We start from the raw sequence: 22910 nt of genomic DNA, 5'->3' as shown, positions 1-22910 counted from the left end.
TGCTCAGTGAGGGATAAAACTCATTTTATTCTTTTATGTATGAATATCCAGTTTTCCCAGCATCATTGAACAATGATTCAGCTGAGAAAGAAATCAGGAAAATCATCCCTTTCACAATAACCTAAAATAAAATACTCGGGAATTAATCTAATCAAGGAGATGAAAGATCTCTACCATAAAAACTACAGAACACCAAGAAAAAAACTTAAGTAGACCACAGGAGATAGTTATGGACAGGCAGAATTAATATGGTCAAAAAGGCCATACTACCAAAAGCAATGTACAGATAACATGCAGTCCCCATCAAAATACCAGTGAAATTATTCCCAGAATTCTTCACAGAAAAAACAGTCCTTAAATTCATTTGGAAGAATAAGAAACCCAGAATAGCCCAAACAATTCTGAATAAGAAAATAATGCAGGAGGCATCACCATCCCTGATCTCAAATTATACTACAGAGCTAGAGTAGCAAAAGCAGCATGGTATTAGCATCAAAAAAACGACATGAAGACCAATGGAATAGAATAGAAGACACAGAGACAAACCCACATATTTACAACCATCTGATACTTGACAAAGGTGTCAAAAATACATGCTGGAGAAAAGACAGCCTTTTTAAACGAATGCTTTTTTATTCAATCATTAATTTTTAGTTTCAGTCACATCTTTAAATTCAACAATCTTTTCTTCTGTAGTTTCTAATATGCTGTTAGTCTCATCTACTATATTTTTTCCATATATCTTATGTTTTACCTCTACAAGGGCATGCATTTTATGGCTTCAATTTCCCTGCTCATTCTGATTATGTTTTCCTGTATTTTTTTAAAATGTATGAAGCATACCTATAATAACTGTTTTAATGTTCTTATCTCCTTGTTCTATCATCTGTGCCACTTCTAGATTTGTTTCTGTTGATTTTTCTTCTAGCGTGGAGGTATTTCCCCGCTTACATGCATGCCTGGTAATTCTGCCTGGAGGCCACACACTTGTGAATGTCACACTGCTGGGTGCTGGAGTTAATTGTAGTCCTTTAAATATTGTTTGGTCTTTGTTCTCTGATGCACTTAAGTTAATTGGAATCAGAACAGTCTGTAGTTTAGGGTTGTTTTGACCCAGCAGGTCAAATACTTAATGTCTGGCTAAAGAGAACCCAAAGCATTCATGGCTCTGTGTTCCAGGGACTGTTGTGCTTGCCCCTGTCTGGTGTCCTCCCCTGGCCTTAGGACTTCATCTCAGTGAATGCAAAGATCAGTAAGCAGATAAACTTAGAGGTTCCTTCTGCAGATCTCTGGAGGTCTTCTTTGTGTATTCCTTTGTGTATCTTACTTCTCTCCAGTATTGCTCCCAGTAATTTTTTTTTTTTTTTTTTTGTAATCAGGGATTGAACCCAGGGGCATCACATTCCCATTCCCAGCCCTCTTTGTATTGTCTTTTGAAGCAGGGTCTTGCCAAGTTGCTTAGGGTCTCACTAAATTGCTGAGGCTGGCTTTGAACTCATGATCTTCCTACCTCAACCTCCTGAGCTGCTGGGATTACAGTTGTGAGCCGCTGCACCCAGTTTGCCCAGTAAAGTTTAACCATTTTGGCAACCACAAGCTTCAGTCAATCTCTCTACAGTTCAGTAAGAATGCCAGGATTTACTGTAGTCCCTCCCTGCACTGTGTCTTGGAAACCTGGGCTAGGACACTCAGGGCTCACTTTGGTTAGTTGTCTTTTCTCAGGGATCACTGTCATTTGCAGTCTGTGGTCCAAAATCTGAAAATCAACATTTATTAAATAATTAAATATTTTTGGTCTGATGCTACAGTTGTTTAAAGCAGGAACACAGCTGATTCATTATTATGATGGCCCAAGGTTCAAGTTCCCATCGCATTTGCTGTTAGTTCTCCTCTGGGACTGTCTCTGTTATTGTTACTATTGGATTAGTTATTTCCCTTATTACATTGTAGGCTCTTTGAGGCCAGGAAGTAGATGCTATTCATGAACATCACAGACATTAAAGAATTCAGAACAAAGAATCCTCAGAAGAAGCTTAGTGTTATAGTTTGAATCTGGAATGTCCCTCAAAGGCTCATGTCCTTGATGCCTTGAAAGCTTAGTCCCTAGCTGGTGGCACTGGAACGTGGTAGAAATTTTAGGGGATATGGCCTAGCTGAAGAAAGTAGGTCACTGGAGGTGTATGCATGAAGGGTATATTATTTTGTCTCAAGTCCCCCTCCTCTCTCTCTCTCTCTCTCGCTCTCGCTCTCACTCTCTCCTTTCTGGCCACCACGAGTTGAGCAGTTTGGATTCACCACAAGCTCTCTGCCTTGATGTTCATCCTTGCCTTAGGCCCAAAGTGATAAAATCAAGAGACTGTGGACTGAAACCTCTGAAACTGTGAGCCAAAATGTATCCTTGCTCCTTTTAGTTGCTTGTCTCAGATATTTTGTCACAGTGATGGAAAGCTGACTAACATAGAAAACGGGTGCCTAGAAGTGGCATCATTGTCATGGCTGTACTTGACCATGAAGTATTTGAAACTGGATTGTGGGTAGAGTTTGAAAATTTCTAAAGAAGCAGGCTAAAGAAACCTTAGAATTTCGTAAGCAGGTGTAAGCTCAGAAGACTGGAAAGAACACAGACCGTGAAGGCTGCGTTTGTCAGCTTTCAGGTGGAAATTTGGGGACCCTATGGAACTGAACTCTAGGCCATTTGTGTTACATTCTGACAAAAAAAAAAACAACTTGTTTATATTTTGATCATGCCCTAAGACTCTGTGTGGGTGAGCTAGTAATTAACCTGGTGGAGAAAATTTCAAGGCAGCACAACATTTAGGCTGTGGTTTGGGTATTTGCTGGCTGCTTTCAGACAGATTTACGCAGAAAATTGGGAACAAAAGGCAGAGCAAGAAGATTTTAAAAACTTGCAGTTTGGGAGGGTAAAACTGGAGTTGAAGAGGGTGTGGATGCTGAAGATATCAGAAACCAAGAACTTTGCATTGGGGAAATTGGAAAGATACCTTGAGGACATCTCAAGAATTTGCCAGACTCCACCAATGTGTTTGAAAGACATTGGTTTGAGAAGAGAGTCCTGCTCCCCCAGGGCTGCCTAGGAAGCTATCTCCCTAGGATTAATTCCACTGTGTTCCGCCATCCAGTCGCCCAGAGGCTACTGCCGCTGTGGTCCAAGAGGGCCTGGCTGCTGCTGGTTTTTCAGGCATACCGAATGTAAGAGTTGTGGGGTCACAGAGACTTCTACCTGGATTTCAGAGAAAGACTTGGGAGCTCAGACAGTGTGCAGCAGAGCTGGTGCAGGGGCCGGAAGCCCCCGAGAGGGCAATGTGCTATGCCATTGAGAGCGAAGCAAAAACTGCATTGGAGACCCTAGGAAGTGAAGAGTTGCCAGGAATGTCAAAAACCCACCATGGGAAGCTGTTGGCAGCATGAAAAGTCAGTCTAGGAAAGAGTCTATATGGGTTTCAAACAGCAAGGACTCAGGGGGTGAGGCTGCCCTAGACTGTTGGGGTCCATATCTCGCTACCATGTGCCCCAGGTATTGGACCCAGAGCTACAGGATTTAATGCTTGCCCTGCTGGGGTTTCAGTCTCGCTTTGGTCCCTCCCTCCTCTCTACTCCACTATTCTTCCCTGTAAGAATGAGAAGTTGATCCTGTGCCCATCCCACAATTGCATGTTGAAAGTATTTAACTTGCTTTTTAATTTTTTTTTGTCATTAATCATAGTGTTTTATTATTTTCCATGAGAAATATGATGTTATTTAAAAGCCTTGAGGGTAGTAGCTGTTTGTTACTAAGGCAAGAATTCAGGAAAACAGAAAATATCCAGGGCTTACATGGTAAACTCCAGGAGCCCCCAGGTGTTGTCCCACCTCCTAGGAAGATGGAATGCCCTCCAGCTAGAGAACAGGCTCTCAAACTGAAGGAGACCTCACCTGAGAGATGGCTGAACCAGGGCCTCCCCACAATGTCTTTCTTGCCCACAGACGCCATCAACGATCGCTCTTAACAAAAACCTGGATGTGAATCTAGCTAGGCTTGAGGGCAGAGTTTCTCAAACACATTGTTTTTAATAGCACTTAAATATAATAAGAAAGAACCTTGTAGATCATTTATCTACCTTATCCCAATTATCAAAAACAAATTGTTATATATAATGTACATAGTCATTTCAGAACTTTCTTTTCAAAGAATATATTATATATAGCAAATAAAAGAATACACACACACACACACACACACACACACACACGGCTCAGTTGGTAGAATGCTTGCTTGCATGCACAAGGCCCTGGGTTCAATCCCCAGCACTGTGGGAAAAAAAAAATTATTTTTTGGTTTTTACAAGGACAGCTAGGAGTTTATCTCGAGTCTCAGAGGAGACTGGACTTGGACTTCTGAGCAATGCTACAATGTTGGTGACTATGGGGGACCCTTGAAGGTGGACCCAAGGCATTTTGCATTGTGAGATAAGCATGAAACTTTGGGGACGGGGTTAGAATGTTCTAGTTTGGATCTGGAATGCCCCCCCAAATGCCATGCATGGAAAGCTTGGTTCCCAGCTGGCAGCACTGTTGAGAGCCGGTAGAGACTCTAGGACCTGGGCCCTAGTTGAAGGAAGTAGATCACTGGGGACCCTGAAGGATATATCTTGTTCCCAGCCCCTTTTCTGTCTGTTTGTCTATCTGTCTGTCTGCCTCTCTCTCTTCCAATAGCCATGAGGTGAAAAGCTTGGATCCACTACGTACTCTCTGTCATGATGTTTAGCCTTATCTCAGGTCCAAAGTCATAGAACCAAGTGACCATGATGGAAATCTCTGAAACTCTGAGTGAAAATAAATCTTTCCTCCTTTTAAATCGTTTTTCTCATTTTGTTTTTTCTTTTATTTCCCCCTCCCCCTCCCTCCCTCTTCCTCTTTCTCTCTTTTTCTTTCTTTCTTTTCTTTTTTTTTTTTTTTTACATAGTGACAGAAAGCTAACACACTCAGGATCCTACAAAGAAAAACACAGATCAGGTAAAATATCTGCTGACCCATCTTGGGAAAAAAATTAGTGACTACCTGCTAATATTAGCTAATATTATTCCTAGACAAGAACATTTATTTGGAGGCTAATCAATATGAAAGAATACACCTGGTAAGGAACTTGTCTAGTATAGGCTGAGCATCCCTTATCTGAAATGCTTGGAATCAGAAGTATTTCAAGGTGTTTTTTTTTAATTGATTTTGGAATATTTACATGTGCATAATGAGATATCTTGGAGATGGACCCAAGTTTTGTGTTTCATATACATCTTATACATATACCTTAAAGATAATTTTATACAATATTTTTATGAAAATCATATGTATTTCGAACATAGTTCATTACAAAGAGGTCAGTGTGGAATTTTCCACTTGTGGCATGTCAGTCCTCAAAAGTGTCAGATTCTGGAGCATTTCAAATTTCAAATGCTTGGATTAGGGATGATCACCTTGTCATTATGAACCACAGTTCGCGAAATGCCAGACAATTTACTTTTTAGCTCACTTATTGTCTCCCCTGCAGATATACTGTCACTGAATCCACAAATACCTTAGACATACAGTACCACCATCATGCACACCCGCTAAAAAGAAGCTGATTGACAGAAAAGGCTGAGTTGGCAGAAATGAGAAATGTAGGCATATTTGGTGGGGAAAGGTGAGGGTAAATGAGCACTAGAAGCAGTGAGAAAAATAAATGTCTCCCAGTCACAGAAGACGCTAACAGAACTGTTAAAACTGGTTAACAGAACTGTTAAAAGTGCTAAAACTGCTGAGGATTGAGCCCAGGGCCTCACGCATGAGGGGCAAGCACTCTACCACTGAGCTACAACTCCAGCCCCCAAAACTGCTGACTCTTTTTCATCATATGTATTTATCAAAATTTTCAGAACATGTAGCTAAAACTTTAAAAGACAGATTAAAAGATAGCAGACAGCATATTTTCAAGAGTAAACATGAATGATTTAAAGAAAGCTTAAAGAAAAAAATTTTTTTTAGCTCAAAGAAGATTCAGGCCTAGCTAGAGGACTCTGCAAATAAAGAAAGGATTATGCAGGGAAAAAAAAAAAAAAGGTGACCATCTGTTCTCCATCTCCAGTGATGAATCAAGTGAAAGGAAATGGGCTCAAGTGTAGTGGAAGAGGATAATTTTAACAGTAATGGTTATTAAAAATAGAAATAATTCAATAAGGGACATTACAGAATTTCTTCCCCAGAAAAATCTTCAAAAATAGACTGGATATCCACTTTTCCTGAGTATAATAGAGGCATCATATTCCTGCGGCACCTGAATAGCCCATAAAAGACACTCTGCTACACTGTTTCTCACTCGGTGTCCACCAATGGGTGTGACCAACAAAGGGTTCACATGGCTTTCTTAAAACAGACTGGAGCAGAGCAGAGAGGGGAGACTAGCCATCTGCCTTCACCTTGGATTTTTGTTTTGTTATTTAAAATAAGAGATAATTTCAAGAAAGGGCCAGTCCTAGAGGGTGGATTACCTACAGAGTGCAAAGAAGTGGGAGGGAGAAAGACACTGACTGGCTTGGCTCTTGGAAGTGTGACGGTTACAGGTGTGTTTACACTAACAAGGAAATGTTTTCCTCTATGAAGTGATAAATGGAACACCAGGCTGTTGCAGGTCTGAGACAACTGAGTTCCCAAGGTACCTCCCCCAAACAAACTGCTGAGCAGAAGGCTACAGTGATTTGAAACCCATCAGTTCTTGCCCCAAATAAACAGAACAGGGCACCTAGTTCCGACAGCCCCCAGCAGGGCTGAAGAGTATCCCCTCAACCTGACACGGACAGAGGCACTGGTTTGGCTAGATGTTAAGAAATGGGCAAAATGACTGAATTCTCTAGTTTCCTTGATTTCATGAAAACCACTGTTAGGCTGCTCTAAACACTGCATAAAATCTCAAACAACCTGCACTCTGGAGTCAAGGCTCAGACCTTCCAGTGGTGACCTAGAGCAGAGTAGGAACAGAGAACAAGGAGAAGAGGCAGCTTTGCAGGCCTCTCTGTGAGACAATAGCACAACCCAAGTTCAAGGAGAAGCAATTTACGAAAGGAGCATTTTGTACATGATAGGCTCTGATGGTGAAATGACTTCTCCATGCACTTCCAGTAGCTGTCAAAACTTTCTGTCAAACCATCTCATAATCATTCCTAGGTGGAGTGCAAGCTCATAGCCCTGTCAAAATCCAAAAGCGCCACCCCCCACCCCGCCCCAAACAGGGCTTTGGTTATACCATAAGCACCACAAAAGAGAGTTGTTAGGACCCACTAGTACTTATGGAAAACTGCAGCTAAAACCACAGTTCCCAGTAACTGGCATGCCTCAGGTGTGCAAGCTGCCCTACCCCATTCCCAGCCTAAAAAAAGACGAAAAGAAAGAAAAAAAAAATCTGCAGTATCCACAGAATTTCTATATCGAGGCAGTAATCAGGTTAGATGAAGAGGCTAAGGGACATTTTTTTTTGCAGTTGTGTTTGCATAGCAAAGCTATGAATATAGAAAATACAACAGGGTCCTGAAGGTGTCATATGCACCCTTCACAAAAGACCAAGAGCATATTCATTGTGACCAACAGGGACTATTACTCTTGGGGTTATTGTGTTGTTATTATTATTGGGGTATACTGACAGAGAAACTGAGAAATCAAAGCCACCTTTGAGAACTGTTGTCTCCAATCTCCAGTCTCGTGACTGGCTAGAGTGATTTGCAGCCTTGGATGGAGTTTCTTTCTGTGCAGAACTAACCGGTCCTCCTCCTCATCAAATAAACAACTCTCACATCACCAGTACTGCATCCCAGACACCCCAGATGGTAGCTTAATAGCCTGAGAGAATTAATAGTGCACCTCTAAGCACATTATTCACCCAGAGAATAGTTTAGGGAATGGAAAGAATCTGGCCCATTATACCCTACACAATTGCTAAATAATATGCAATCACAGAAATGAAGCATGGCATATGGTAATCTCTCTACTATATTGAGATTCATTGTAATAAAAGTGCTGTTCAAAACCCTTGTAGAAATTTGAAAGGCATACCTTTCTTTTCTGGAAGAAACATTACAATAAGACAAGCCAGTCCTCCTAGGCACAGAAATGTTGCTAATGTCCGTTTCCGACCAAACCTAAATAATAGAAAAATCACACGTTTCTCTTAAGAATCTTATGAATCCATCTGCTCCTTCCTCCCAATTTTCCTATCTAAATGTCCTCAGTTTCAACTCTTTTAAAGGAGTGGGTGGCAAATGTGAGTCTGCTGGGGACACAGAACAGGAAGGACATAGAATCATTCTATTTCCACGAGTGTCTACTATGTTCTAGGTGCTATTTTAAATGTTCTCCACATATTATCTTATATAATCCCAATAATAAAACCATAGGCACACAATCACATTCTTCATCCTCTGGAGAATGAAACTGAAAAAGAAAACGAAATGTTTTATTTCGTTTCATTTTCTGGTTACCTTAATCTTATTTAACTAACAATTTTAAACAATGTTTTGAAAAGTCTCTTTCTCTTCAAAATGCAAATGAAAAAAATGTCTTGTTCGTGGGTTAGAATTAAGTGCAATGTAATGAACACCTTAAAATCACTTTCAAATAAGAGCTTTAGTCTTGGAAGTAAGATATTATGCCTCCCTTTTCTTTTCCTTCCCATATTTTTTATTGGCGCACCATAGTTAGGTATAATGGTGGGATTTATTGTTATGTAGTGGTCCATGCACACAGTATACCAATGTAACTTGCCCAATATCATTCCCCAGTATTTTCCCATTCCCTTCCCTCTTCTCTCTCATGGTTTCTTTCACTACTGATCTTCCTCCACCATGTTTTTGTCTAAATTAAAAATAGACAGATGAGCTGACATATTTTACACACAGAACACACATATTGTCAGAGAGAGAGAGAAAGAGAGAGAGATTAAGCAGAAAATAGATACCTACACAAAGTCAATTGTTTTAGGTACACAAGAATCAAAATTAGATTTTAAATGTGGCTATTTGTTTAGGCTGTGTGTTGTAGATCTATTAGCTCTACTTATTGTATGGCCTTTATCTATTTATAAAAAATTTCACCTTTCTCCTCTTACTTTATTCATTTCTGGAAAGACAGTGAAAACCTGAGTCTTTTTTTTTTTTTTTAATTTTGTGCCATGAACTCCAAGTTCATTAGAAGTGTCTCTTGTAATCTCTGGCTCCATTATCTGTTTGTTTCACACCACAAATCCATTATCTAGTAGATAATTATCTAGTAGACAAATCACATCATGTTTCTAAAACTAACTTTAATGTATCTGAACTTTGGCTACCTTTCCCATAGAGGTAAAAAGGGAATATGCATCTAGGAGCATTGTGTAAATTACTGACCAGAATGTGGGGGATTTACTTAGAACATACTGGGTACGCTGCTAAGAATGTCAACATTGTAATTTTGATAACAGTTTTTCCAGGGGGATTTTATAATACCTAGTGTGAGAATGAATACAATGGGGGCTCAGTGAGGGAACTTGCCAAAGTCATAAAGCTAACAACAGATGAATTCGGGTCTGCCTGACCCCAAAGGCAGCATCCTTCCCTTTGCTTCAGATTTAAATCCTGGCTCTGGGTGGAAGTTGCTGGGAAATTGGAAGGGTCTTTAGTCTTCTTTTCCCGGTCATTTTGCTTAATGTAACAGCCAGTATTGAGTGTCTTTCAAGTGACATGTACCATTACAGGCCCTAGTGATTGCAAAGACATAGGACATGCCCATGGACAGCTTCCTTGTAACACTCAGTGGCTACCAGGCATGCACAGGAAGCTACAGCAGCACAGGGGGGCGCATGTGATAAAACCGGGGGTGCTAGGGAAAGACTCCCCAGCATGCGAAAGTAAGCTGCAGTCACCAGCAGGAGTCAGCCCAGGTATCTGGAATGCTACCTATGAGAAAAGTATCCAACCAAACAGACCCAGACCTGCCCTTCACAGTTTTGTAGACATCATGACAACAGCATCAGGGCAGTGCCAACCCCAATTTTAGTTACAATGATAATTCTCAGAGAATGAGAAACGGTACAATCCAAATGATTCCTAGATCAAACAGAAAAAGGGTTTTAGTTGCTGTGGTCAGGGGCTAAATAATAGAAATTATCTTACAAAACCCAAGGAAAGGGAGCTCCATGATAACTTTTTAAATATATTTCAAAGTTGTGCCCACTGACCATAAGTGGCAAGAGCAGGATGGTATTTTTTCTTCCTCTCAACAAAGTGGGTCTTAAGAGGTAAGAAAATTCTTTCTAGTTCCCTCACTCTTCTTCCTACTTACAAAACCTTATAAATACTATGAATTGGGTCGATGAAATTCTAAGCTATATTGATAACCCCATCTCTTGGGCCTAACAATGTACTTAGAGACTCCTAAAATCCCTCATCTTGTGGTGTCTTCAATAAAGCATTAAAGCCTTATATAAAAACTCACACATATGAATCTAAAGTATTGCACCAAAAAACGTATTCTAAATGCATTTGGCCTGAAAGAAACTTTAATCACCACAGTGATTAGCAGATACTGTCTACAGAGAAAAAAATGATAATATCTAGGTATGTATGTATATAAGCAAGTCAGTGTGCCACCCGTGCACCTTCTCTATGGTGCACTTCATGCTCATCCATACTCACCATTTTTGGTTAATCAAGTAGATGCACAGAGGGTAGGATGGAATTTCTATGAGGCCAGACAGGGCCAGGTTGGCATAAATACTTCCACCTAGATCACCTGCACTCAGAGTGAGGCCATAATACACTAAGCTGCACACGAACCTGCAGTTTGGGGAGGGGTGTCAAAGGACCAGGAAAGTGAAAGACAAGAAAACAGAAAACATGTCAAAGTTTGCTGGAGAAGATTAAAATAGACTTGGTTCAATATAATGCAAACTGCTGCATGCAAAAAGCTTGAGTCTCCTGCGAAGCTTTCTGTCTTCACGTAAATTTCTATCTTAGGAAAGAACAAAAACATGATGGGGCTTTGGAAATGATTTATGTCTGTATACTATATAAAGCAAATGGAGGCCTAGCTCCTGCAAGAGAAAAGATATTGTTTGTGCTTTCTCAAGCATTTTTGCATTGAGTAGAAAACAATGACCCCATTCTTCCTTCATTTAATTCAACAATGTATGGAACACTTGCCTAAGGCTGGTTTTGTGATATTATCAGAATGACTCTGGAAAAGTCTTCCCATGGAGAAAAATCAACAAAGGATGGTTGGAGAGTATGAACTGAGAAGTGATGGATTTTCAGTGGGTCACCTGTAGGCCAGAAATGTCAGGCACCCCACCCCACTGGGATATAGGAATTTCCTACCCCGGGTATTAACTCTTCTTGCATTCAGCAGGTGCACATGCTAAAGACTTAGAACAGGCGAGAAAATTCAGGGGTCACAGCAGAGGCAGGATCCTCCAGAAGGATCAACTGGGGAAAAGCCTTTGAAAAGCTACTAATTTATTGATGTATATCATTTCTGAAATAGGGAGTATCTCCTTAGATGGCAGGCATTGTGCTAGGCACCAAGTATCCCTGCAGTTGGGAACTAAAAAGCTAAGGAGTTTGGCCAATCAGAGTGCCAACCTGAAGCTCCAAATAGCAAAGATGGTAATAGGAACTTTTGTGCCTAGCAGACTGCATTATTAAAATAAAAATCAAACAGAACAAATTTAAAAAACTGAAACTGGGCTTTACTAGTATCTGAATATATTTTGTAAGCCATAAATTGCTATGTAAGCAATAAAACAGAGAAAGGGGCCAAGTGCCCTGGCCTATTAATAGGCTGTGGTAGATATAAGGAGAAAAGGCTGGGGAGGAAGGGAGAGAGGAAGCCCTGGAGCAAGTGCACCCTGCTCCTCTCCCTCGTGCATGAAGGCAGATGAGCAGGCCTGTAGCCAGGACATCACAGATGCAGATGCAAAGGGACACTCAGTTACCCACTTTTCTTTTACTCTGGGCATCTCGAATGTGAGCAAAAGGCTAAACAAATTTAAATCCATGCAGTTTTCTAAAATACCTTTTAAATGCTTCCCACCCGTAGGAGAGACCTTGCTCTCACATAATGTTCTTTGTGGGTTGTCTGGGTTAATGTGTCTACACTGCATTTAAGATAGAAATTCCAGTGAAGTGATTTCAACCATAAAAACATAAAAAATTAAGTTGGGATGGTATTGAGTCAGAACAAGAATAAACAAAACCAGTTCAGGACAATAGGGGAATTTAGTGACAAGCTGGCAGTGAAAGAGAACAGGAGAACATGAGGTATGAAAGGCCTGATCATCCCCAAGTCCCCGAGGCTGGGCCTCTCATCTGCAAGTTGCCTTCATGGCAGACTTGGTCGTTGGGATCCATAATTACCGCTATTAAAATCATTTCAATCCTCTTTATGTGCACCAAACAAAATTTAAGATCCTTGCATAATATTTAACAGTATATTTAGGGCATTGAAGAGCCATTTTAAAAGGCACTATCACAGGAAATAAGCAAAGGAACAGATGTTAAACACAGAGGTATAATTTTACTCCCTAGTTAAGGCTTTCTTCAATGGCAGAGGCACAGAAAAGATTTTCGAATTTTACAACATCCTCAAAAAGAATGGCAGTATGTCAAATGACATTGGCTCGATTATTGCATCTTTGAACATTCCGAGCCCAGGGGGAAGAAGTTTATTTGAGAAGAGTTTCTTTGGCTGTGTAAGAAATAAAATAAACCGGGACAGGCTCCCTGTCTCTTAGCTTGGTTTCTGTTTGTTTTAATTTTGCAAAGGCCTGAATCTAGAAGTTAATATAACTAGAAAAAAAAACAACTTAAACAAAAATAAAAAACAGTAAAAAATCTTCAAATAGGGGCTTCCTCCAATGCAGAGGGTTTGACTGTCTACGTGATGTACAAATGCAGAGTTCTATAGAGCCCCAAGTAACTTGAACAGACTTCATAAATATTTGCTTTTAAATAAGTAAACATCAAATCAGATTTGATGTTAACCAGATTTGATTTTCAAAGGTTCTCCTGATTTTCATGTTTCTAAGCTGTATCTTTCACTCAGCATTATGGATCTGTGATACCCCTACACTGTGCTGGTTCTGTGGAGAAGGCAGCAGTTGGTAGGACCTGGCCCCTGACCATACAGGGGGCAGTCAGTGTCTGGGTAAGAAAAGAGAATCCGTATACAGAAAAATACCTTCTCAGCTTCTTATTCTCAAGCAACTCTTCTTTTCAGCTTTCTACACACAACTGCTTTTATATAAAGTCACTTTTCTTTATTCTTCCATGAAAATGCGGGTTTCTATGCACCCTTCATGGCAAATGCTTATAAACAGCACAACCATCCTTTAGTTGTGATGTATAATAATCATGCCCAGGGGCTGGGGTTGTGGCCCAGTGGTAGAGCGCTTGCCTAGCATGTGTGAGGCACTGGGTTCGATTCTCAGCACCACATACAAATAAATAAAGGTATTGTGTCCATCTTCAACTAAAAAAAAAAAAAAAATTAAAAAAAATAATCATGCCCAGTACAGGGTCAAATTTATAGCAGAATATACAAATTAAAACAAATTCCGGCAGAATGTCCAATATTAAAACACATGTGCAAAACACACATTGTAGTGCCCATCTACTTTTTGCTTTTCTAACCCTTCCTTCTTTAAGTGGAACCATCTTGAACTACTGAATGAACTTACTTTAACACTGAGAGCATTTTGAGAGGCATTTTGACATGGGAATAAGCTAAGGAATCAGAAAATCAGGAGCACAGAGTACTAATCATCTTGTTCACTGATCTGATACGTGGCTTTGGATCCCTCACTTCCACTGTCCGGGATCCCATCTACACAAGGGATAGCATTTCACCCACCTCAGTGAGGGGGTGAGCAGGAGTGCCACACAACATGTGGCCCAGGGCACTGCTGGAACACCCTTGGTGCCAGAATCAAAGGTAGGTTAAATGCTGGTAGAACTCTTCAGTTTCTGCTGAGCTTGCTGGCTTTACCCAGTCCTCTTTCTCTTGAGGGTGGGGCTTACCTAGTCACATTAAATGCCTCATGAACAAAGATGTGTTTCTATTTACTCAAATTTAGGATGATGCCCAGCAGGCACCATCATCTCCTGCTTCAGAGATGGGGCTGCAAAATCAGAGCTGAGTGGGACATACCAGGTGCTAGGGGACAGGTCCTGTCTTCGGGAAAACCACCTCCTGCTGTCAAGAGGTAAAGCTTTCTATAAAAACCTGAAGAAGGAACAGATTACCCAACCTCGGTTGAAGATCCACAAAACATCCCTTTATGTGAGATTACCAGATGAACATCAGGATGAGGGTGTGTCCTAAGAGGACTCGGTAACGGAACAGATCCAGGAAACTTCCAGTCTCCTTGTAGCTCCTGTTGGCAGGATGCGTGAGTGAGAAAGTGCACTTGAGCTTGCGGTTCCTCCTGGCGATGAGGTAGAGTGCCTCTTCGGCCTCACTCAGTCGACCCTGGGAGTATAACCAACGAGGTGATTCAGGAATGAATCTGAAAGAGACGTCATTAAAGGCTGTGTATTCATATAGGTGCACGTGCAGAGGAAGGACACAAATCACCCACTAGAACACGAGGTCCCTCACCTCAGCTGTATTCTGCCTTAGGTTTAAAGCTTGACTCTCCTGATGACATACGAGAGAAAGAGAGAAAGGGCTGTTTTCAACATTCACACCAACGTTAGCGGGGCCCACTCTATCAATCAAAACCTAGAGTGTGTTTTCAAAATATCAATAATAAAGGTAACTAGCTTGCATTTATTTTTAAATCAATTTTAGTAACTGAACGGCAATTCCTTAGTGTTGAATAAAGCAGATTCTTCATGAAGCATGGATCAGGGGACAAGAGTTGTTAGAATTATGAGTTAAGAGATAGTGCGTTTTTTTAAGTTCTAAAAAAGTTTTACGTGAAGACAGAAATCTTTATTATCTCATTAGGAAAACAAATTTTTTTAAAAGGAGTGTTTTTAACATCATGATATGCAATTTATGAGGGAGACATTATTTTAAGACCACACATAAAAATGAAGCAGTTAGTGAAGGCTGGGGCTGGGGCTCAGTGGTAGCGCACTTGCCTGGCATGTGTGAAGCATGGGGTTCGATTCTCACCATCGCATATAAATAAAACAAAATAAAGGTCTATCAACAACTAAAAAAATGTTTTTTTTTTAAATGAAACAGTTACATCTTAGCTACTTTTGACTGTTTACTGTTTCAAAATATTTAAATCATCCAACACACCAGCTTTAATTCATCCTGAGGAACTTCTTGATCTTTACATAAGCCTTAAAGAATAAAAAAAGTTATTTTTCAGGTTCACTTCTAGTTACAAAACAACAGTTATTTTCTAATATAACCACAAAGTGTTGAATAATTATATTTCTTACACACTTTCAAGACTTCGATATTACATAGCTTTTCTGCGTCTTCACAATCATGAATATATTTTCCAAAAACTTTTCAAAGACAACAACGCCACTGTAGGAATGTGGAAGCCTTGTTTACTAAACACAACATCAAGGTCATTTACGTCGAATTTGACATTTTCCGCCAAAGATGAAACTTGGGTGAATAATATTAGGTATTTAAGGTGCTTTTTAGAATTTCCTGTGCCTTTCAATAAGATGGTGAATTGGCAACAAACAGTATAGGATTTAAAAGCTTAATGGATGGCTACTCTGTCAATAACCATTTATTAAGAATTTTCAGGGGTTGAGGATTTAGCTTAGTGATAGATCACTTGCCTAATATGTGCAATATCCTGGGTTCAATCCCCAGCACTGAAGGGGGGAAAAAAAGTTTTCATTTTATTCAGATTAACCATAAGAAGTGCTGAGAGGAAAGACACTGTAAACAATAGGAATTTTCCTAGAAGTTTTGCAACTGAGGGAGAGAATACTCATGCATAACACTTGATGGTCAATAAAAGCAGAAATGAAGGCTATTTCTGACAATTTGTAAAATTCCTTTATTTACTTCTTTATTGCCATTTGATTATTACTGACATGCAAGAAAATAACCAAGTGAATAATTGTTCTGTTGAATGTTAATCTGCCGATTGGATAAGTTGGATCAACTGGCCAGTGTATGAGCTACTGAGTAAAACTAACTGATCAGTCTAAATACAAAGAAAAAGAACTAAAGAAGAAGATTGTGAAAACTATGTAGAGAAAGTAAAAGATGATAAAAATTAAAATGGTACAGGTTTGGAAGGAGTAAAAAGAACCGGCAGGAAATATACCAACAATATTCACAGTTATTATCTTTGGGGAATTTAAGTCATCCTCTCTTCCAAGCCTCTCTGTATTTTCAGAATTGTTTATAAACAATAAGAAATTATTTTTAAAAGTGTAAAAAGCATTTTTGAAGATAATATGTGTGAGTCATTCAGGCTTTGGAAATTTAACTCTGAATTAACAAGTTAACTATTTCTACTTGGAAAATTTTATCTTGATGGTGTAAATTTAGTACTTTATATTTCTCTGCATTTTCAGAGGCCAATAGCTCACTTTTTCGAAGGATCACTGACTTGCTGTGGACATATTTGAGAGTATGAGCTTGGACACATGCAGATTATACAAACAAAACAGTAAGACATGTTTTTAAAAGGAAAAGCGGATCTTTGAACATACTGCCCTCTTCCTGATGGCATGGTCACCTGTGCCATGGTCACACTTGAAAGTTAAAAGGCTAATTCAGCAACGTTCCTTTTGTTCAAAAAATGTTCTGTGACTATCTTTAAAGATGGCAAATCTTTGTAAATTAAGAAGGCACCCATTTTCAGCAAAAAATAAAATTACTTAGATTCAAATATTTTTAAAATAAGGAAAAAAAAATTTTTTTTTCAACCCAGGAATTGAACTCAGGGGCACTTGGCCACTGACTAAGCCACATCCCCAGCCCTATTTTGTATTTTATTTAGAGACAGGGTCTCACCAAGTTGCTTAGTGCCCCGCCATTGCTGAGGCTGACTTTGAACTTGTGATCCTCCTGCCTCAGCCTCCCAAGCCCGCTGAGATTACAGGCGTGCACCACTGTGCCCAGCAAAATAAGGAAATGTTAAGCTAGGTAAAAATGTTTCTGGTAAACAAGCAACATATGATTCTAAAATAACGTTGATGACGGCCAATTGTGAAAGTCACTATGGATATCTTTGTGCCTGTGTCTGTCCGATGGACAGGAAGGTTGTACTGTGTGGAAGGCCCTGGGCTCTGGGGCTGGGGGAAATGCACTGTGGAGCTGAGCCTGCTTCTGTCTGAGGACTCCTGGTTCAGAGAGAGGCAGGGCTCCAGCAGGAGGCAGAAATAAAAGGCCCCTGAAGAGACTGGGTTATGTGCTGGGGAATTCAGGAAAGAAAGAGAGTAACTTGGAGCAGGAGGGATGGTCAAGAAAAGCTTGCTGGATGACAATATCTCAGAGCATAGTGGGCCTGAGCAGAGGGTTTGAGCGACAGTTCAGGAGAAAGTCGGGAAACACACGGGAGGCCACCTGTGGGACGCCTGGTGCTCCAGGATTGATGGAGTAAGTAGATATCTAATTGCATGCGTCTTCCTCCCTCTATTTTCTACTGCTCTCGACCTGAATTCATTTTCCGGTGAGGAGATACCCCTAGCTAGCACTAGCAGAATCCAACTCAGACTATTCACTCAGAAAAAGAAGAGCAGAATGGTGTAGATTATCCACGGATTTCACACTACTGTTGGAGGAGAGAGCCAGACTGCATGGGGAAGCCTGAGCTCCTTTAAATAGCTGGAAGCATATTCATTCATAAATATTTACATGAGTTCTTACTAAATCAACGTACTATAGTAGGCACCCACTTATTGTTTTTCGAAGATGTACAATATATAAGCTAATAAAATACTGCTGGGTTTCCCTTTCTAATTAAATTACCTCACTCTAACTCACATAACTAAATAATTTTCATGAATTTTGTTTCGTTAGTCCAGGTTAACGATGACTACTGCATATGAGAGCAAATTTTAGTTTGATCCCCATTAAAGGTCAACTTAGAACCAGGGTAAAGAGTTACTAAATGAAAGAGCCACCTGAATTAAAATATTACCACCTCCCCCTCTCTCCCTCTCTCTCTCTCTCTCTCTCTCTCGTTTTATGGTACAGAAGAAAGCTGGTACCATGGGATGAAAATCTCATTCACGCCAAGGATTTTAATGAGTAAACTTAGAAATTGGACCCGTCAGGTGAGAAAGACCTTTGATAGGACACATTGAAACTTCTGATGAAATGGGCTAGTGTTGGTGGCCCACCACTGTCACAGTGTGACACTTTGGGCTGTTATTTATAGAACCCACGCTGACCAGGGAGCCAGCCTTATACTGCTCTGCACCCTAAGGGCATCCCCCACATCTGAGACTCTTCCAGAGTGCACATTTATAGGCCCTGAAATGAGACTCATCTTCAAGTTAAACAGTTGCTACTGCACAATTTTTCCCCTACATATTTTTTTTAAATCTATTTTTTTTTAGATATACGTGACAATAGAGTGCATTTGGGCATATCATACATACGTGGAGTATAACTTATTCTCATTAGGACCCCATTCTTGTGGTTGCACACGAATGTGGAGTTACATCGGTTGTGTATTCACAGATGAGCATAGGAGAGTTATGTCCAATTCATTCTACTGTCTTTCTATTCCCCTCCCCCTCCCTTCACTTCATTCCCCTTTATCTAATCCATTGAACTTCTATGCTGCCCTCCTCTCCCTTATTTTGAGTCAGCATCTGCATCTCAGAGGGAACATTTGGCCTTTGGTTTTGGGGGGACTGGCTTAGTTCACTTAGCATACACATTCGACTTGAATACTTGGCTCACAGTATCATACCTCAGGGCCACTCCTAGCCCATGGTCTGATCCAGCCTGAAGATCTTTAAGCTTGAGGCATTGAGTTTAAAAAAAAAAAAAAAAAAAAAAACAACTGGTACCCGATGCCAACAATCTGAAGTTTAAAGGCAGCATGTTGAGTGGTCATCTTAAACAGAGGTACCTGCATTCTGAACTAACTAAGCGGCATCCATCTCTCATCCCAGGAGCGGCCAAGGATTGGATCACCTGCAGAGGTCAGTTCTTCCCCAAAGTCAGTGTACGCAAAGTGCTGACCTGCATCCTCTTTTACATCCCTTCTGCTCACTGAATTAAAACTCTCGAGAAGAAGAGCTACTTACAAAGATAAGAGGAAGACCACCGTCCCCTGCAGGTTCACCAGGACGGCTAGGGTTCTCCAGGAGCGGATGAAGTATCCTAACAGGGCATATTGGGCGATGCCAACGGCAAAGAAGAGGCCGCCAATGGATCCTAATGCAGGGAAAAGAGAAAGGTCACCAGAGAAAGCCCGGTCCACAGTCCCATTTCCAACCCCAAGTCCCAGAGCCAACTGTACACATGAGAGATGACAGCCCTTGCCTGAAAAGTGTGAGAGGCACAGAAGAAGAGAAAAACCAACACCAATGTTCAGCCTCAGAGGATGAAAGGTAAAGAGAGGCCAGAAAATGAGTGGAAATGGAGGAAGGAGAGAGGAACACAGACCACATGTACACAGGATGAGTTTTAAGGGTTTGGCCAAATGTTTTTGGTATTGGGTGTTCACACTGACGTCTGCCTGAGTCTCTGGCGGAGTCTTGGAAGTGTGTGGGTGAGCAGGTTTTTAGGCCACACGGTGATTGGAATGCTGGGCCTCCATCTTTATCACAGAGGATGCCCTTGAAATCCCTGTCTTAAACCATAGCCTAATGCCCTACTCTTTCATCACCCTTCCCTACTTAATTCATCACCATCAGATGCATGACAGTTTGTATTTATTTGTTTCTTATCTGTCTCTACCGACCAGAACACAAAAAAATACCAGCCAGAGAATTTTTAAAAATCTTATGTTTTTTGAAATGAGTATTGAGGTGGGTATTAAGTGTGCCAGCTTGTTTAATATTCTCACAAAATCTATATCTCTGATGTACCTTCTCTAACCGCTTTTATCACTGTTAGTCATTTATTGAGCTGCTATTTATTGAACATTAATGGTTTTGCATATATTGTTTTACAAAGCAGGTATAATTATTAACCTGAGAAAGTAGCTCAGAGAGGCTCAGGGAAAATGTCCAGGAACAGAGGGCTGTGTATGGCATGGCCAGGACTTGTACCCAGGTCTGTCTGCATTTTGTACCATTCCTCTCTCCTGTTTCTATGGAAAAATAACTTCTGTGGGCATCTGTAGCCACAGGGCTTTGCTGAGCTTATTACAAAAATTTCATCAAGAATCCTGTAAAACAAATGTTTTCTTTGATTTCTGTCCATAGTCCATCATGAAAACAAAAAAACACTGACTTATATACTGTTTGCCTGAGCAAGGAAAAGAGAGAGCCACACAGAAGAGCTAATGTGCTAGTCTGTGCAGTGTGCTCAAACTCCAGTGAGTAAGGGAATGGCAATAGTGTTATTTCCCTGGAAATTTAAGACAATCAATACCTATTACAGGTTCATTACAGTGCATCAAAGAGCACCTGGCTCCCAACAACAAGGCTTCTTGTCATGGCTCAGAATGGTCCTGAGCACGCAGTACTCACTCACAACAATGTCGGCAAAAGGAAGACAGTCCAAGGCATGGGATGTTTTCAGAGGAACCAAATTTGGACCCTAATTTTGCCACTATTCCTGTGTGACTTTGGACAAATCACTAAATGTCTCTGAGCCTAGGTTTCCTCATTGTTAAGATAGAAATAGTAATACCTAACACAAATGGTAGTTTTTGTTAATTGCAGATGAAATTATACATGTTCGACAAATTTTAGTGTGTACAATTATTGTTCTGTTGTAACATAGGTTTAGCCCTTTGTGTCAATTAACTTAAAAAATATATCTGGAAGTCTCTGTGCATAGCTATTTCAGAATTTTTTTTCTTTTCTTTCTTTTTTTTTTTTTTTTGTACCAGGGATTGAATCCAGGGGCACTTAACCCCTGAGTCACATCCCTAACTCTTTTTATATATTATTTAGTTACAGGGTCTTGCTAAGTTGCTAACGCTGGCTTTGAACTTGTGATCCTCCTGCCTCAGCCTCTGGAGCTGCTAGCATTGCAGGCCTGAGCCACCACACCTGGCTTAGAACATTTTCTATCTAGCTCTCATTTCTAATTCCAAGGATCCCGCAACCTCACTTTATTGGAGAACTGATCCTGCTACTTCATCTCCACTGTGGTGCTGCCAGTCAGGGTCACCCTAGTGCAGGGTGACCCCAGCTGCACCAGTCGGAGCTCTTACCCAGGATTTTAAATACTGGACTTGGAACTGCTGGGGCCCACCTCTGACTGAGCAGAGGAAGCTTCCAGAGACGATAAGGAGCAGAGGTGAGAAGCCTCTCACTTCCTGGTTCCAGGCATCTCCAAGGCCTGGCTCCAAGGCTTGGTGATTAATCAAATGATTTCCCCCCATACACAGGTTCTTACGATTTGAGTCTCTGTCACAATCAGTAAGAACTGGCATCAACTGGATATGACAAACAAGAGGAAATGATATTCAAAGGTTCCAGCTGGTGGCCTTAAGTACTGTGACGACATTACCACAGGCAGAGATTCCGGAAGACAGTGTTGATTTTACATGAAAAGCAATAGGTCTTAGGGACAATAGACAGTCACATCTGATGTCTAGCAAGAAGCTACACGTGTGTGGTTTGGAAATGACAGTGGAGACAAAGTGTGGAGCTGAAGATGTAATGAAACTCTCAGCTACTTCCTTCAAATGATTAATATTTTAAAAACAAACATTTCAAATCACCACTTTTGCACATGACAGTTTTGGAGCACCACGGGTGGTTCTGTGACTATCCATGGACCTTGGGGTATCGATGCATACTTCCCAGATTTCTTTTCTGCTTGCTTCTAATTAATTTCAAGTCTGCCACTCCTGTTCAATTTGTACTCAGCAAGGGCTCATTTGGGCAGGTCAGAAAATAGATTGGACTTCATTTGGTAAATGGCACCAAGGACCCTCCCAGTTTCCAGACACAAACTCTGAGGTCTCCCTGAGTCTCTCTGTCTCATCCCTGTGAAGCCTTCAGGACGTCATGTCCCACCCAACTCCAGCTCAAACGCACCTCTTCCTCCTCCTCCAGGACTCACATCCTCCTCGGAGTCACTGTCTGTTTTACATGGTCAACGACACAGCCTCCTAGGTGACCCCTCAATTTCTACTTCCCCTCGTTTCCCCTTTCATTCATCCTTCACACGCCTACCACAGTAACCTTTCAGTACATTACAGCCTATCACTACTCTATTTAATACACCTGCTGGCTTCTGGCTGTGCCTTGAGTTAAAAAAAAAAAATCCTCATTTGGCCTACCACAGGCCCTAGGTGCCCCCCAAGCCTCCTCACTTCACTCCTGTCCACCCCTACTTCTCCGAAATGCACCTCCAGGCATTCTTCAGACCCCCCAACAATCTCCTTCCTGCCTCTGGCCATGATTCTTGCCACTCCATTTGGCGGGAATGCTCTTCTTCTGACTTTCGCGTGTCCAGGGCTTCCTCATCATACATCTTAGATCAAACTCCTACGTGAGGTTTTCTCTAAGCATCCTGTTTCATGTAAGTAGTCCCCCGATTCTGTCTAGCCCATTACCCTGTTTAACATCCTTCACTGTCCTTAGAGTTATCTGAAATTGCCACCAAATTACAGGATAAGCTTCATAACAGCCAGGACCTTCCCCCACCTACCTCCTATCTGGTCCACCCATTTGATCTAAAATGCTCTAAAAAGCTGGGTCTGACATGTGGCAGGGTCCGTTTCATAAGTGAGTGTTGTGGAACCGATGGGCACAGGAAGAGCTGCAGAAGGACAC

The 22910-nt window shown here is 41.0% G+C and overlaps 1 protein-coding gene across 3 annotated transcripts in view; it reads right to left on the bottom strand.

Annotated features, from left to right (window-relative positions):
- The window catches only part of Slc22a15 (solute carrier family 22 member 15), a 73487-nt gene that overhangs the window by 13915 nt on the left and 36662 nt on the right, over positions 1 to 22910 (bottom strand). For 2 of the 3 annotated variants that reach the window (XM_071618223.1, XM_027940315.2), the window contains exons 5-8: positions 19254 to 19383; positions 14348 to 14563; positions 10695 to 10835; positions 8080 to 8165 (exon numbers count right to left, since the gene is read on the bottom strand). In XM_071618223.1, coding sequence (XP_071474324.1) covers positions 8080 to 8165; positions 10695 to 10835; positions 14348 to 14563; positions 19254 to 19383 — 573 coding nt within the window. The remainder of the gene's footprint in view (positions 1 to 8079; positions 8166 to 10694; positions 10836 to 14347; positions 14564 to 19253; positions 19384 to 22910) is intronic. The other variant, XM_071618222.1, reaches the window with a different exon arrangement.

The sequence above is a fragment of the Marmota flaviventris genome, chromosome 10 (genome assembly GCF_047511675.1).
Source record: "Marmota flaviventris isolate mMarFla1 chromosome 10, mMarFla1.hap1, whole genome shotgun sequence".
In the NCBI taxonomy this organism is placed as follows: domain Eukaryota; kingdom Metazoa; phylum Chordata; class Mammalia; order Rodentia; family Sciuridae; genus Marmota; species Marmota flaviventris.
This window is presented reverse-complemented; position numbering and strand designations above follow the sequence as displayed.